The sequence below is a fragment of the Natator depressus genome, chromosome 9 (assembly GCF_965152275.1).
Source record: "Natator depressus isolate rNatDep1 chromosome 9, rNatDep2.hap1, whole genome shotgun sequence".
Lineage (NCBI taxonomy): Eukaryota > Metazoa > Chordata > Testudines > Cheloniidae > Natator > Natator depressus.
The window spans coordinates 23816285-23832702 of NC_134242.1; the positions used below are offsets into that span (position 1 = coordinate 23816285).

A 16418-nucleotide genomic window follows, 5' to 3' on the forward strand; every position below is an offset into this window, starting at 1 on the left:
GGCCCTAATACGTTCCTGAGCACGTCACCACGGCGCTGAGGCGGTACGTGCGGCCCAGTTGCGCAAGCGAAGCGGGACTCTTTTTTTTTTCTAGTGCGCACCGCGCGGAGGCGCCGCCGTGTGCTGCGTCACTGGAAGCCGGGTTGTTCTCTGCGTGGCCGGCTCCGGGTGCGGTAGGTTCTGTGCTCAGCGATCATGGCCTCTACTGCGACTCACGCTTCTCCGGGTGCCGCTCCCGCCGCGCCTCCTCCGGCCCCAGCGGCCCCCGGCATCCTCATTGGGGACCGGCTGTACTCGGAGGTGTCACTCACCATCGACCACTCGCTCATCCCCGAGGAGCGGCTCTCGCCCACCCCATCCATGCAGGACGGCCTGGACCTGCACAGCGAGACCGACCTGCGCATCTTGGGCTGCGAGCTCATCCAGGCCGCCGGGATCCTCCTCCGCCTGCCGCAGGTAAGCGCTGGGCCTGGGGCGCCCCCTCCTGCGGGGCTGGGCGGCGGGAGGCGGCCCCGCGCGCCCCGTTGGCCTTAGGCCGGGGCTCGGGTTGTGAGGAGGCCCTGTTCTCGGAAGGTCACCGCGCGGCTTGGGCCGCAGGGCGAGGGGTGGCGCCGCCATTGTGGCGAGGAGGCGCTGCAGGGAGGGCGCGTGTGTGTGGAGGTCGGAGTGGGGGAGGGGGGAGCGAGGGCGCAGCCGGGTGCTTGACACAAAATGGCGGCGGCCCAGTGCCGGAGCCGGCTCAGCCATCTCCCCAGGAGAGCCGGCTCCGCTCCCGCCCCGTGCCGCTGACTGAGCCGGCTCATCAGCCCCGCGCCGGGGGGTTGTGTTCGCAGGTGGCGATGGCGACGGGGCAAGTGCTGTTCCACCGCTTTTTCTACTCCAAGTCCTTCGTCAAACACAATTTCGAGGTGAGTTGCGGCCGGCCGGCGGACTCGCTGGGCCTGGGGTGGGGCGCGAGCTGCTTGAGGCTTTCGCCTAGTCAGCTTTGTGGGGCTCCTTGCTCCGATCTGCATGGGAACTGGGGGAGGGCGCTAGCCCTGCCCCGGACCCTCCCTGCACTTCCTCAGGGAAGTGTCGGTAAAGCTGCGTTTTTCAGCTTTTAGGGGGTGGTTTCTCCATCTGATTGTGTAACGTGTCCAATGAGACGTACAAATCTCCGTCTTATGGAAATGGGCTTCTTTTCAGATTGTTGCTATGGCCTGCATCAATCTCGCTTCCAAAATTGAAGAAGCACCTCGTCGTATAAGAGATGTGATAAATGTCTTTCATCATTTGCGCCAGTTAAGAGCAAAAAGGTAAGACTAGCTCCATTTTCAGTATATCCACCCACGATCACTGTAATATATGCCAGATTTATCAAACCAGTTTGATCTTCCAGGCTAAATCCAACACCCTAAAATTGAGAAGGGTGTGATCCTTGGCTATTACATACACATTAACGTTTCTTCAGCTGGTTTCTATCAATGTGACTTTGGTGATCTGGCAAAAGCAGAAATATATTGTTCTGAAAGCATGGTTCATATAGCTGCAAGGCTGAGTATTTGTTCCAATGTAAAGTCTGTTCCTAATTGAATTGGGGGTCTTTGTGTTTCTGAAAGGAAGTTTTAGGTATAAGTTTGGTTAGCTGGCGGACTGTTTGGTGGTATTTTTGATTTTTATACTCTTTAGTGTAGGTCTACTTTGCTGTAAGTTCTTTGTGCAAATTAAATAATTCTGTAGTATAGCTTAGTGATGTATCTTGTTAGAATATTCTGTATATTTGGCTACCATAGACAGTAAAATAGACTGAAGTATATAAATATAACAGTATTTGTGGTGAGAAAGTAGTATAATAAAGTGACAGTGGAAAATATGATTTGATCTACAGCGTATCAAGCTTTAATGACACATCAGCAAGGAATGTAGGATTGAATCTTGGAAGTTAAGTGCACCTGTGATTGTAGAACCTGAGAGTGGTACTTTAATGGTACAGTGAGAACTTTCAAATCTGTAAAATTGAACCTTATATTCATTTAGCTGATCTGTATGTGCTTCTGTGGTGATTCTGCTTTTAGTTTGTAGAACCATTTTCAGTTGAGTGCTTAATTTTTGGCTTTTTAAGTGTAAAGCAAGGTTACATTACTAGGTTAAAGAAGGTGCAAGGAATGTGTTTGAAGGGGAGTAATGCCCAATAAATATTTCACAACAAGGCAGTGTTTAAACCTGGCTTTTAAACAGTAATGCAGACTTTCTGTAGATGTTAATGAAGTCATTTCAGTTATCTCACCCATCTTGTCTCTAGTAAACGTACCTAGTTGTATTGACTACGTTGAAAGATACAGAATACAGTAAATTAAAGCTCTGAGGGACTTTCTTTTCTACTAGTTGAAAATAGAACTATTTTTTTCTGTATTCTGTCTTGCCAGGTGAAAGGGGAATTTAAAAAAAAAATTTCTACAACTTGACTCTTTGAAGAAATGGAGTAGAAAAATTTTAGGGAAATGAGTTGTATTTATGGTGAATTTGTTCTACATATTCAGTACTTGCAATGCACAAATATAGCCAGTTTATGTTAAACCTTCTTCTTTTATTGCCACATTCTCACCTCTTTAAAGTCTGTTTTAGTAATAGAAAAATGGACTATCCGTGTCTGATTTGAATGGAACCTAGTTTTTTAAAATGAGGAACTAATGATTTCTTGTTGGTACTGGGCGAATTCTGTAAATTTACAGAGTTTGGATTCCATGGAATCTGTTGAAGATTATTATTTACCATAATTACGACAAAGGAAGCTTCTTATTTGATTACTAAAACTGGTTCACTTCTTAATGTCTCAGCTTTGAACCAGAGACTAAAGGTTAATTGGGGATGTAAAATGCTTTTCTGTGCTATGAGAATAAGAATGAGTTAACTTCTTTATATAGTATTGGAAGGATCAGAGAAACAAATTTACTTATAAATTTTTTTTTCCAGACAGCCTGTTCCAATTCAGATTATCAATTACATATGTTAAGTGGTGTCTACAATGCATCATGCCCAAAGAGACAAAGATCACTTCTTGACCCATTTGTTAATTCACTTGTAGCAAAATGGGTATCATTGCCTTAAGATTCTGAGAAATGAATCTGCATGAAATTAATCTTAATGTCTAAGTGTGACACTCAGGCTTGCTTTTCTAAAACAAGCTGGATATAAACATTTTTCTGTACTTTTTACAAGCTTACTAATACGTAAACTGTACACGTTATTAACTTCAGCTCTTTTTTCCCTTGCAACCGACTATACAGCGACCAGCTACATTTACCAAAGCCTGGGTGATGTGGAGTGGTACATAGAGATGAAGCTGTCGTCATGGCAACAGTGAGTGAAGTATCGAAAATCCCCAAGGAGAAGCCAGTGCTCTGAGAATAGGTCACTGGAATCGGGGGACTAACAGGTTGGCCGCTGGTGAACCATTTGGAAGAACTCCTGTATCTTGTTATAAGCTTTTTTCTTTGCTGTCCAGGTTTTTAGTATATTAGTTTACTGTTTGTTTGTTTTTTTTTATTTGAAGCTAACACTTAGGCTCTATTTAGAATTTTCACTGACATCGTGACACAAGAAGAATTGATCTAGTTCTAGTTATGTTACACTTAGTTTTCATATTGCCTTAGTCTAATTTCTGTTAACTTTATCTGTAAAGTACTAAAACTCTGATTTCTAAAAGCATATTGAAGTATTAAATATTCATTCTTTATATCCTTTAGAGACTCACTGGTTCCTAGTTCCAACTTTTGCTTCTTAAGATTGAGATTTGACATATAAACCTTGTTCAAGAATACAAAAAAGGCCCTGACTAAGCACAAGACTGTGCGTATGCTGGAAGATTTTTTTAACTACCCATCCTGTGCATGTGTTCGCATGATTGGGGTTCAGATGTCTGAATTCTCAAGCCCAGAGGCTCATACAAAGCCTTTGGTCAACTTCTAGGTAGTAGGCACAGGGCTAAAAGTAGTTTTTTGACAAATAAATGCTTCTGTTGTATTCTCACTGTGACAATATGCCATGGAGTATTGTACATAAAATTTTTGTGTGCATGAATAAGTCTCTGTGGTATTAAATTGAAAGCCTGTTTTTCATATCAGCATGCTAAGAACTTGTTCTTTTGAAATATCTGAAAACATACTTGACTGCATATGTTGAGCCATGTTTAGCATGTAGAACATCAGTTGCAGTTGATGTGGGTTATAGCCCTGGGTTTTTGCTAACTATATTATCTTATTAGCACCCACTTTTTCTCTGACATCAGTTTTATAGTCTTATGAACTGATCTAAGGGAAGCTTTTAGGAAGCTGCTCTTATTTTCACATCATCAGTGAAATAACTTCATGACATTGGCTTGTAATATATGCAAATCTTGACGCCTGCAGTGTTTCAGTTAGAATATCACACAAAATAGAACTCTCATTTCTTCTTTTGTCATATTAAATAATGTGACATTTCAGGCTCTTTCAGTGGCAATGAGTGTCTGAGTGGATCACATCTGTGGTGTGAGGTATTTTTAATGTTTACAAATGGTAGAAAGGTAGAGTTTTTCTTTCATCCTCTGCTTCTCTTATCCATCTGCTTTCTAATGGAAAGAGGAAAAAATGTTCTAAGGTCAGTATCAAAGAGGTGGTGATTCCAATTAGGAGTGGTAGAAGATAGAAAAGACTGCACTTTTGACAGTTCATTTAATTATTAGTATTACAAAACGTCCTCGTTTTATGGCCTGATTCACTAGTCATAGTTTGTTTTATGACTAACCTTTAATGTTAGGCTATCTAGGTTATGGCCACTAGCTCCATGTTCTGTGTACATATTTATTTCGTAGTGAAACTTGGCACTTTAACTGTAATGATGATATAACAAGGTAGACTGTTGGGTGCAATGTTCAGGGAGAGAATCCGAAAGCTGATTTGGGGAGCACTTCTGAGGTGTAGGGAGGGTAGGCATCTCAATTGTCCTTGCAGCGCTTGATCTTCTCCCCTTCCCGCCCCTTCAGACCAGCAACAAAATGGCTATTCAGAGTGTTGCGCAAAATGAAAATCCTTATGACTGAGGACACTTGCAGGCAGAAGCAGTGGCTACTCTTTTTCTTTCCTCTTACCAGGAGATAGGTGCAAATTAGGAAGTTTTAGAACGAACGTGCCATTTTAATGAATGGTGTCAATTCCTAATTATTCTTAATTTCTGCCACTGGTAGGGCACAGTTGACTGCCTTTTATGCAGAATCATATTTGTGAAAAAGTAGATAAATCCTAAATTGCACCTCATAAGTTTTCCATTTCTTCGTCTAGATGCTATGAACATAAGTTCTTTCTCTGGACTCTTTGTTTGGATTGTAGTACCATAAAACTGATGTCCTTGATGAGCATGGTGCATGTCTGAGCAACTGAGTAAAGCAGACATCTTTTAATGGCTTGATTATCATCCCTTCCCTGTCATTTTGGTGCTGAGGGCCTACTGCTCAAGTAGGTGCTATAAGTACTCAGCACCTCGGAAAATCAGAATACAAATATGGAGTACTTTATAACTACTTTCTAATCTTTCTGGTGGTAATAGGTCTGGATAGCATTGTAGGTCTTCATTATATGCTCGAGTTTCTTATGTAGTTTGACAATTTATCTTTGCAAAGCCTATATTAATGGAAGATAGGAGATAACCATTGTTTATGAACTGCTGTCACAAATGTGTATAGTAGGCCTATAAAAATGTTCAGACTGGGTCTTGACTTTTTTGTGGACTTAAGTGTTGAGTGAGATGTTTCTCTGTCCCTTATCACAAAATAGCATACTACTACTAAGAAGAGGAGTTGAGTAGGTGCAGCTAAACAGGTTTTTGCCTTGAAACATAGTGGCTTTGCTAATATTTTGGTTGTTAACTTGGATATATTATATTTTGTTTGAGTCTATTACTGTCTCTGAAATGCTCTAACTAGGCTTCAGAATAAGCCTACCTTTCTAACTAACCTAAGCAGTTTATCTAAAATCCCACCCTAAGCATTTAAGATAAGTCTCAGTGTATCTTAAAACTCATCAGGAGACCCTAAAAGTATTGAATCCCTGATGACCTAATAGTTCTTCAAAAATTTCTCCTTTAGCAATGATCCCCTCCTAAAAGTAAGAGGCGATATTTTGATAACTGGGTTGTAATCTTTGCAGTATCTGAAGTGGAATAAACTGCATGTAGTCTGTCCTTATTATGCGAGTCGTTGTCAAATATTTACTTGTCTGTGGGAAACAGATTTAATAAGATGATAGCATAATCACTCGTCCCCAGGTATTTCTATCCCTATAGAAGATTCAGATGAGTTTGTTTTCAGACTTGGTAACTTGCTGCTTTTTACCTTACATACATGATGATGATTATCTTAAACATGTGACAACTATACAGAATTGAGATACTACTGATTCAGCTTCACTTTAAAAAAACAAACATTTGACTTCAGTATAACAGTAGTTCATAAATGAGTTATTCTTGCTTAAAACATGGGTGATTATGCTTTAGTGCAGCAGGGGTAGTCAATATGTGGACTGCGGGCCAAATCCAGACTTTTGAATGGACCCCAAAATCTTTACTTATTATTAATTTACTATTTAGAGTGTGTGTGTACACACACTTTTTTTAATTTTCTCTGGAGTCTGGACTTAGACAAAAAATAGACTAACCCTGCTCGTCTTTAAACAATGTAATGTCTTATTTGCAAAGTAGACTGTCAGTTTGAAGGATACAGTAGTTCTTGAATAGACGTTCTTTGAGATTCTTGTAGTTATCTATATCAGTAGAATGCAGTTTAATGACAAATTTTGAGCTGTCATGGAATTAGTAATTCAGTGTGCTTCCAGGTCATACAGTTAATCCAAATGTCAGTGGCATTCCAAAATTGATCTTGCCATATATTTGGTCCCATCCTGCCAGCAGGGGGGAACTAGACCATGAATTGCTTCCCTCAGCGGTCCAGCTGGAAGAAGTGAGTGTCTTGCCAAATATGCGTGATCTCTGAAAGAGGTGTTATAAGAATCACATGTTACGTTATATTTATTATGCTGAGTTGCATCTGCAGTCTTTCTGTATTGGTATATATTGCATCTTTGCAGTCAGATCATAATATTGTAGAAAGGTTTTGCTGGGAATGCTGGAGATAAATTAGATGATGCAATTTGATTAACTCTTTTGCAGTATAATTATTTACTGAGGGGATAAACTGTTATCCTTTGACTTGTATAGCACCCAAAATATGCTATGCACATTACAGGCATATAACACAGGCCCCTGCTCTAAGACCTTGTAAGCTAAATCAACAGTATAAAGAAAAATTGTAGAAGAAAATGAGTTAGGGAGAAATACACAAAATAGGATATGTTGCTTGGGTGCTCTACTGTGCAGTAATTGGTGCCTGTGTGGTGGGGTTTTTTTGTTTAAAGACTTTACATTTTTAATTACCTGAATACAGTATATTGGAGGACTGTGAGTGGAGAGATTGGAAATTGTATGACATACCAGGGTTTGTGTATCTTTCTGTGTGAAGAGTTCTTACCTTGCAAACGTTTGATGTACTGAACTGCACCCATTAGTTTTTCTAATAGCTCAGTATTCAGGTGGGTTGTTCCTTTTTTTGGTGTCCTGTTTTGAGCAATAAGATGCTCCACAGTGTTTAATTTTGGGAGTCCTCTTTGCTCAGAGGTCTCTGGTGGTCTCTTGAAACTCCCTTGGAAATTCTGTTTACTCCCTTTAAATCTGATCTTGGCACACTTGCTTTCTTTCAAATTTTGATACGGACTTTTTCCTTTCATCCTATGCATAGGCAGTTCCAATACAATAAAACATGAACTTGCTTAAATTAAACTTAGTATTAGCTGATACAGGACTTAAATAGTTAAACAAGCTTTTTGCTAGAGGAAATGATTAGTGTATTCAGATTATTATCATTGATCACTTTCAAATGTTGGTACTGTAGGTGTTTGAAATTTGCATTATAAATTGTAAATCACATTATTTTAGTTTTGATACTGGAAGGCAGTTTGCACAATCAGTAACACAGGAGTAATGTTAGCAAGATGGCAGTCTTAGTTTAGCTACAATCAGAGCTCAGCTACAGGAATTACAGGTTGAAACTAAACTAGTTTAAACTTGGACAGCACAAGATTAATGCTTAAACTTGCTTGCAGGAGTTTAAAACAGGTTTCTGTTGCCATTAGTTGGTTGGAAGGGAAAACAGAGATGCAACTATTCTGGATATGCAAAACAGTTTTGATTTTATTTCTTACAAACTATAGGACTCCAAGCCCCTTGATACTTGATCAGAACTACATAAACACCAAAAATCAAGTAATCAAAGCTGAAAGGAGGGTACTGAAGGAGTTGGGATTTTGTGTTCATGTCAAGCATCCACATAAGGTGAGTTGTCAAACGAAATACATACTTGCAAGTATTGAGCTGCCTTGACAGCATCTTTGTGAGCTGTAATAGAAGAAATGCAGGTTTGGAATTGACTTGGGGTCGCTCTCCCACACCCCTCTATAAGTAACTGAAGTTAATTGTCCACACAGCTGAAACATTTGGCTGATTAATAGCTTGCTGTTTGTCTTGGTAGAAGTCACTTGCCTACGCTATGGCAGAGGTGACAGTCATATGTAAAAGTTGTAAAACTGGGGATATGTTTCAGTGGACAACAAGAACTAGATGTGTATGGGTTTTCAGCCTTTGCTGTGGGATTGAAATAGAACACGACCATGTAAAAATAGAAGAAAATTGTTTGTTTAAAAACATGCAACTATCACTTTTCCTCCTGTGTTAAAGTTGAGTTTTTTTCTCTTATCCCTCAGATCATTGTTATGTATTTACAAGTCTTAGAATGTGAACGTAATCAAACCCTCGTTCAGACAGCCTGGTAAGTTTATTCTTTTCCATTTTTCCTAGCCAGGAAAATAGTAGCAGAAATAACAAGCTTGATGTCCCATATGCAAAGCATTGAGCTGTAAGTTACTAGATTAAAATATACCTATTTCACAATGCATTTAATGCTTGTTTCTGCTTACTATTTTCATGGTTTGATTAACTTACTTTAATGGAGAACTCAATTTAACTTTGTTCTTTTTTCTACTCTTTAATTAAAGGGTAGTCCATGATGGTAAGTCATAGAACTCTGCCCTCTGCACCACAGCTCACCTGGGGATGGCCTGATTGGCTGCCCTTCTCTCCAGTCAATCCAGTGCAAGCTCTCATCCCGAGATTCACTGAAGTGGTCCATATCCATCTTGCAGCATCTTCTAGTTCTGTCCGGGTGTCAAAAGGATTTGTATATTTGCTTCTAGAAGTAACTGTTCAACATGTTTCTAAATGTATATTTGTTGCCTACGTACTGTACTTTAGTGTATCTAAAGGACCCATGGACACATTTTGGATTGACTACTTTCAACCAATATGGATTCAGTTGACTTAATTAAATTTGGATTACAAAGTTACTTAAAGTGAATACAGCATGCTCATACTTTCTTATTATAGTATTTAGAAATTGAACGTTGGGCACCATTTTATATAAGTCACTGGTGATTGGTTGTGCTGTTAACTTCTGTAATTCACGTGTTTATAAATTTGTAGAGATGTCCCTGAAGTTCAAAAGTCATTATTGGCATAACAATACTTGGCAATACTAGCTTGGTAGAGGAAAAGTACTATAATTTGGTGAAGTTAACTATGCAATTTGTAGTAACCAGTCCCAATGATTATTGAAAGATGTAGTTAGTTGCTTGCCCTGTGTCAACCATTTAACCTTGTGTTGAATAAAAGTTAAAAATAAGCAGATGGTTATCTGCTTCCAAAATAGAATAAATAAAGTTGAAACAGAACTGGTGTATTATGTATAAAATTTAAGACTTTATTGGTCATGTCTTTAGCTACCTCATAATGGTGGTGGATATAAAAGTACAGCAGTTCTTACACAATTAAGTTTCAGACAAAAAAGGATTTACCTCTTCGGTAGAGGGCTTTCATTGTTTAAGTGACAGTAAACACCTATAGAAAAACATGCTTGGCCCATCATATAACTGGACAAACTATTCTTTGGACTTTATAGATTTGTAAAGTTTAGCTTGATGGACACTTCATAGAATATCCTAAAGTATTTGGGGGGAAAAAATCAATTTTAACCATAACATTTGCAAAAATCCCTCATTTGGTGACATTCAGAGTTCTGTTTCTAAGTGAGAAGTAGTTCTTGCATTGGGACTTCAGAGCAATGACAATGGTGCATATTTTGATGTTACAAAAGTGAAGCAACAAATTCAAAATGTTAAACCCTTTAAAATTACAGTGGTGGTAGTACTACAGTCTAAAAAGGCAATAAGCATATGTAAGTTAAAGAAAAAATAATAAAGTAGATTGAGTCTCCAGTTTTGTTTCTTTAAACTGAAGGTGATAAGTGAACATGAGACAAACTTGTAATTAACTTTTTTTTAGGAATTACATGAATGACAGTCTTCGAACTAATGTATTCGTTCGTTTTCAACCAGAGACAATAGCATGTGCTTGTATTTATCTTGCTGCTAGAGCTCTTCAGGTAAGCATATCTGTGTTAAATCGCTTGGAATTGGTATATTTGTTTTTGTTCCTGGAAAACATCTGAAATGATACTAAAGGTCAGATTTCTTTGATCTTTAGATATTAAGGCTTAATTCTGTCTTTTTTTTTTTTTAGATTCCCCTGCCTACCCGTCCTCATTGGTTTCTACTCTTTGGCACCACAGAAGATGAGATTCAGGAGATATGTATAACCACTCTGAAGCTTTATACTAGGAAAAAGGTAACTTTTTTTAGAATTGACTGACTTAAATGAAGGTAAAGCCAGCATTGCTAAGTGCGGGGGGGGGGGGGGGGGTGATGGAGTTTGAACACATATATAACATGCACAATTAAAAATCTACCAGACAAAAGCTCCCCGATATTCACCATTCCCTCCTTGAGGAAGAGCATGAAAGAGCGAATCACGTATGACAGATGTTGGTCATGTTTAATGTATGGGTGTCAGATACCATAAGAGGTGTGGTATATTGACTAGAGTAATTTTGGTCCAAAATCTTGACCGTGCATATTCCTCTCTTAAACAGCCTAATTATGAATTGCTGGATAAAGAAGTAGAAAAGAGAAAAATGGCATTACAGGAAGCTAAACTTAAAGCAAAAGGATTAAACCCAGATGGTACTCCAGCTCTCTCAACACTGGGTGGCTTTTCTCCTGCTTCCAAACCATGTAAGTTACAATGCAGGGAACAGTGCTGTAGGAAGATGTCTATATATAATGAATCTCTTGTGATTCTATACCTTGATGCAGTAGAAGGAATGAGATGTAAAATTTCTCATTCTCCACTGAGAGTTGTGAAGTTATCTAAAACTTCTCATATGGTTAAAGCTAGAGGATAACATTTTAATTACTTTTGGTTACTGGATTTTCATTGATACCCATTATTGGCAACCTCCAATAATGTGATATTGAAGGAAAAATTGCAATACCGATTAGATGGTCATTCTGTAATACTACTTGGTTAACGCCACTTAATGATACACATTCAGCATATGCATCACTGTATCTTTACTGTGGAAGTACACAATAAATATTGAAAGCTTGTAATTATGGTTTGTGTGAGAAAGTGGGATTTTCATATGCCAGTGTTTCTGAAATGCAGTGGAATATTTAAAGTGACGCTGTTAACGTGAAATCTAGTCACGTGACACAACTCATCTTTTAACTGATGTGCCTGCTCATTATTTTCCTTGTGCTAGGTATTTCTAACAAGTGTTTTAAAACATCTTTTTCAATTTGTGTTTATCCATCAAGGTACAGTAGGACCACTGCTATTCAAAGCTGTGAATGTGAACAATTCAAAATCTAGAAATGGAAGTTCCAGTAGCAGTGTTGTCTTGATGATAATGTAGAATAGGTGCATAGAACATAGCTTTAGTTATACGTTTAACAGACTAGCCAATAATTAAAATTATGCAGTAAAGAACTTCAAAGGGATCCTGTCAGTTTAGAACATACAAGTCTTAACTTTTTGCCAATAGATCTGTCTTTCAATGATATTTTTAACATTTAAATTCCAGTAGCACTTACAGGGCACAGCTAGGTTGAGCGTGATTATACTAGGCAATGTACAAACACACAATAAATGATTACAGTACATTATCTGAAAACTGGAGCAAATGTACAGAAACTAAATCTTTGTTTTGTTTCTGTCTTTCAAAGTAACAGCTATTCCTTGAGAACTAGCAATATGGTTGAACTTTGAAAGTTCTTTGAAGTAGTGCATGCAAAATTCCCTTATGGACTCCTAAAGGGAGGGTGAAGGGATAATTTTATTCATGGCTAGCTGAGTGAAATTGGGATTTGAGGGCATTCAGAACAAGCCAGCAACTCATTTTTTTAATGGTAATTCTACTCTTGGCTATTTGAGGCATAAGATTTAAACTTTCTTCTCAAATCACATCCAGTATGTGGTGCAATTCATGGCATTGGTTTTGAAATGAAGCCCTAGACAGGGCTTTGGAGCGGAGCACGGAGCAACTGTGGAGCAGTGGAGCTGCAGGTTTTTGCCTGGAGCTGGAGCAGGGCCGGAGCTCAGCTCCGAAGCACTGACCCAAAATGTTTTTTGCTCTTGGTTAGATGACCTGATTGTTTGTTTGGTTCCATGAGCTTACCTGCTCAAGCTAGTACAGTAGAAGCTGTGTTATCCAGCACTTTACTAACCAGAACACTCTAGAAACCCGACATTTCTGATATCTCCAAATACAAATTAAAAGTATGGTTGGCGCAGAACTGGCAGGCTCCCTGCCTGGCTCTGTGGGGCTCCCCGGAAGCGGCAACATGTCCTGGCTGCTCCTAGGTGGAGGAATGGCCACAGGGGCTCCGTGCACTGCCCCATCCCTGAGCGCCAGCTCCGCAGCTCCCATTGGCCAGGAACCGTGGCCAGTGGAGCTGCCAGGGGTGGCACCTGCAGGCGGAGGCAGCATGCAGAGCTGCCTGGTCACGCTTCCGCCTACGAGCAGCAGGGACATGTTGCCAGTTGTGGGGAGCCACCTATGGTGAGCGCTGCCCGGATTCAGCACCCCAAAACCCCTCCCACACTTCCTCCCAGAGCCTGCGCCCTGAGCACTGCTCCCCCTTCCCCCCCAACTCCCTCTCAGAGCCTGCGCCCCCTCCCGGACCCAGACTCTCTCCCTCCATTGGTAAGTACAAGTCTTAGTTAACCAGAATTTTTGACTAAACCCATGCCAAACACAGATTTTACTGTAGTAAGGTAAGTTTCATATCTTAAATAAGCAAGAACACCTTGTCTGCAGCTCTCAATGAGGCCAATTAGAACTGGCTTCTGTTCTCAAAATTTTGTTCCAACAGCCTAATTCTGACTTCAGGACAAGGTGCAAGAGCCATCTATTTTCCCAGGGTTCTAAGAAGTATATGTGAAGGGAGCAGGTTAGAGCAGGGTATTTACTCTTGATGGAGAGACATACTTCATCTTGTTTCATAATTTGTGCCTATTACATGTGCCTTGGACGAAAGGATAAATGCATCTTTAAAGAAACATATTAGAAACATATTCTCCTCATCGTATGATTTACAGACTACTTAAATAAAGGATTTTACTGGTGTCTTTAATGTAGTAGTTTCACTTACAGGAGCCGCTACTAAATGGAAAGGAAGAGAAGCAGTCAGCATTAAAAGTTTCAAGTTAGCACTGATATAAAGTTAGCACTTGCATAAAATGTACCAAAAAATTCTGTTCCTTGATGGCAAATTCTACTGCTAGTGTATAACATCTTAACCTTGAATTATTTGCTCTCATTCTTAGCTTCCCCAAGAGAGATGAAAACTGAGGAGAAAACACCAGTATCTGTGAATGCTAAAACTATTAAAAAAGAACCAGAAGAAAGGCAACTAGCTTCAGAGAGTCCTTACAATGGGTAGGAAAAATCTGTCTTTTTAAGCCAGCCAATTTTAAGTCAGGCACTTCCAAGTTAAACTTTGCCATCTAGTTTTGTGAAAATAAATTTGTTTTGCTAAGTGTAATCTTCAGGGTTTTTTTTATTTTTAAATTTAAGCATGAGAAAAGAAAGCAAGAGAAGTAGAAGCAGCAGAAGTGCTAGTAGATCAAGGTCAAGAACAAAGTCACGGTCTAGATCTCATACTCCTAGGAGACAGTAAGTAAAACAGTACTTTTTGATTGCTAAATGACTTACTTGTTTTAAGAGGTGTTTTAAAATGCCATTCCATATAGTAGATGGTCTTACAATAGTTTACTAACAGCAAATCTCTCCATTAAAGTACAGTATCTCACAATTGTACTGGTATCCAGTAGATACTGAAGTGCACGTGGTAGTGGATGAAAATCCGTGGTTTAAGAATATTCATACAGTCTAAAGATAAATCAACTATAATACCAAAACTCACCTGTGACAGTAAGAGTAAGGTCCTCTTATGATATTTGCAAACCATCACTTGCACCAGGTTTTCCATTTTAAATATGAGAATTTTCTTAAGCTCTTCCCTTAAAGCTTTGAGAATAGTTGTATTTACTGAAAGTGCTGTAAGAAATTGAGTCTCTTATGCAGCCAAATTTTGCATGTAACCTCCTCCCCAAATATCTGAAGTGTATGTAAGATCCATATTAAGGAATGTGTGGAAATGTTAGCCATTTAAATGTATAGCTTTAGAGACCAAATCTTGTTCTATGGATACCCATTTATCTTTGGAACTGCTAGGAGTTGAACACATGTACAAGTCTTCTGCTATTGTTGCAAAGAAAATCCTGATATCAGTGGTTTTTAACCAATGCAGTGTCTGCTGGAGTTTGTAAAGAGCCTTAAATGATAACTCAGTGATGTGAATGATCTCAGATCTGTGATCAAACTTATGACACGTCACTATTAATACTTCACTGCCCACAGCAAGTAAAAAAACAGACTTTCTGTTTAAAATCGAGGTAGTTGTATAAGTTTTTTTTATTTTCACAGTGTAAAATTTTTATAAAATCCTAATTTTTTAAATTTTTTTTGTAAGTTACAATAATAGGAGGAGTCTATCCGGAACATACAGCTCAAGGTCAAGAAGCAGGTCCCGCAGTCACAGTGGCAGTCCTCACAGACATCATAATCATGGATCTCCACACCTAAAAGCCAAGCACAGCAGAGATGAGTTGAAGAGTGCAAATAGACATGGTCACAAAAGGAAAAAATCTCGCTCGCGTTCTCAGAGTAAATCCAGGGATCACTCCGAGGCTGCCAAGAAACATAGGCATGAACGGGGACATCACAGGGACAGGCGTGAAAGATCCCGCTCTTTTGAGAGATCTCATAAAGGCAAGCACCATAGCAGCAGTCGTTCAGGACATAGCAGACACAGACGCTAAGTTTTGGTTCTGCTTCTGATTTTAGTTACACCTGTATATAATACAGTGTATGGACTGTGAGATTGGAGAAGAAACTGATTAGGAATTGATTTATTTAAAGCCCAACAGCTAATTTTCTAAAACATGTAGGACATTTTTCTTTAGAAGAACTATGTTAAATTTTTGCACATAATACCTTAGCAGTATCAAACGATTGAAAATAATGATCAGGTTAAATTCTACGTATTAGAGTTGTGTATTGTTTATCAATATCAGAACTGGAGAACATATTTCTGTTTAAAAAAAAAAAAAGTACCTTATTTTTATACAGGCCAATTGCAGACGCTTATATTTAAGTATAGTTATTTGTCTAAACAATGGTGGATACTTTCTTACACTGGTTTTAGTCTGCATGTGTATAAAGATTTTTACAAGAAATAAAATATAGCGCTGGTTTTTTTTACTGCTCTGTTGAGTTGAGTTCTAATTATTACCAAAGCTAATTCAAAGCAAACTGCTTTGTTAGACTGAATTATCACCTCCACTGAGGAGGAAAAGGACATTTTCACAATCCTTTTGAGAGCAGAGGGAATCCAACTTTTAGAATTTCAGAATTTGAGTTTGGGACAGTTAATCTTTAAGAATCATGTCACACTCATTTTTCATCTTTTAGTTGTTGTTTAACTGTTCATGTTCTTGCAAATTTTAGAGACCACATTTTTAGTTTTCAAGTATAAACATAATTTGTGTGGATATGGTGCATTCTCATTTCGGGGAATGGCTCCATTTATTCAGTAGTGCTGGGTTCTTCAGTCCCTCCTAAAGGAGGCAGTCAGCTGTCTTGATTGATTGATTGGCTGAGCTAACTCTCTAGATAAGTCCTTCCACAGAAAGTCCCCTCCAGAATTTTCTCTGGCTCCAAAGGGAAAGCAGGCTAAGTCAGTGTTTGTCAATTCCCCCCCCCCCCCCCCCCCCGGGTTCTTTTATTTCCCCTTAGCTGTCCACTTTGTTAGTGTAGGGTTACTTTTTGTGTTTAAGGG

The 16418-nt window shown here is 39.2% G+C and overlaps 1 protein-coding gene across 1 annotated transcript; it reads left to right on the forward strand.

Moving 5' to 3' along the window:
* The first annotated feature begins 88 nt into the window (after positions 1-88).
* CCNL1 (cyclin L1) lies at positions 89-15825 on the forward strand. The gene is made up of 11 exons (XM_074963714.1): positions 89-456; positions 834-908; positions 1186-1295; positions 8277-8397; positions 8826-8890; positions 10459-10558; positions 10696-10800; positions 11105-11246; positions 13843-13954; positions 14093-14191; positions 15051-15825. The coding sequence occupies exons 1-11, from the start codon at positions 196-198 to the stop codon at positions 15397-15399; spliced, it is 1539 nt and encodes a 512-aa protein (XP_074819815.1). The 5' UTR covers positions 89-195; the 3' UTR covers positions 15400-15825.
* Positions 15826-16418: the final 593 nt, after the last annotated feature.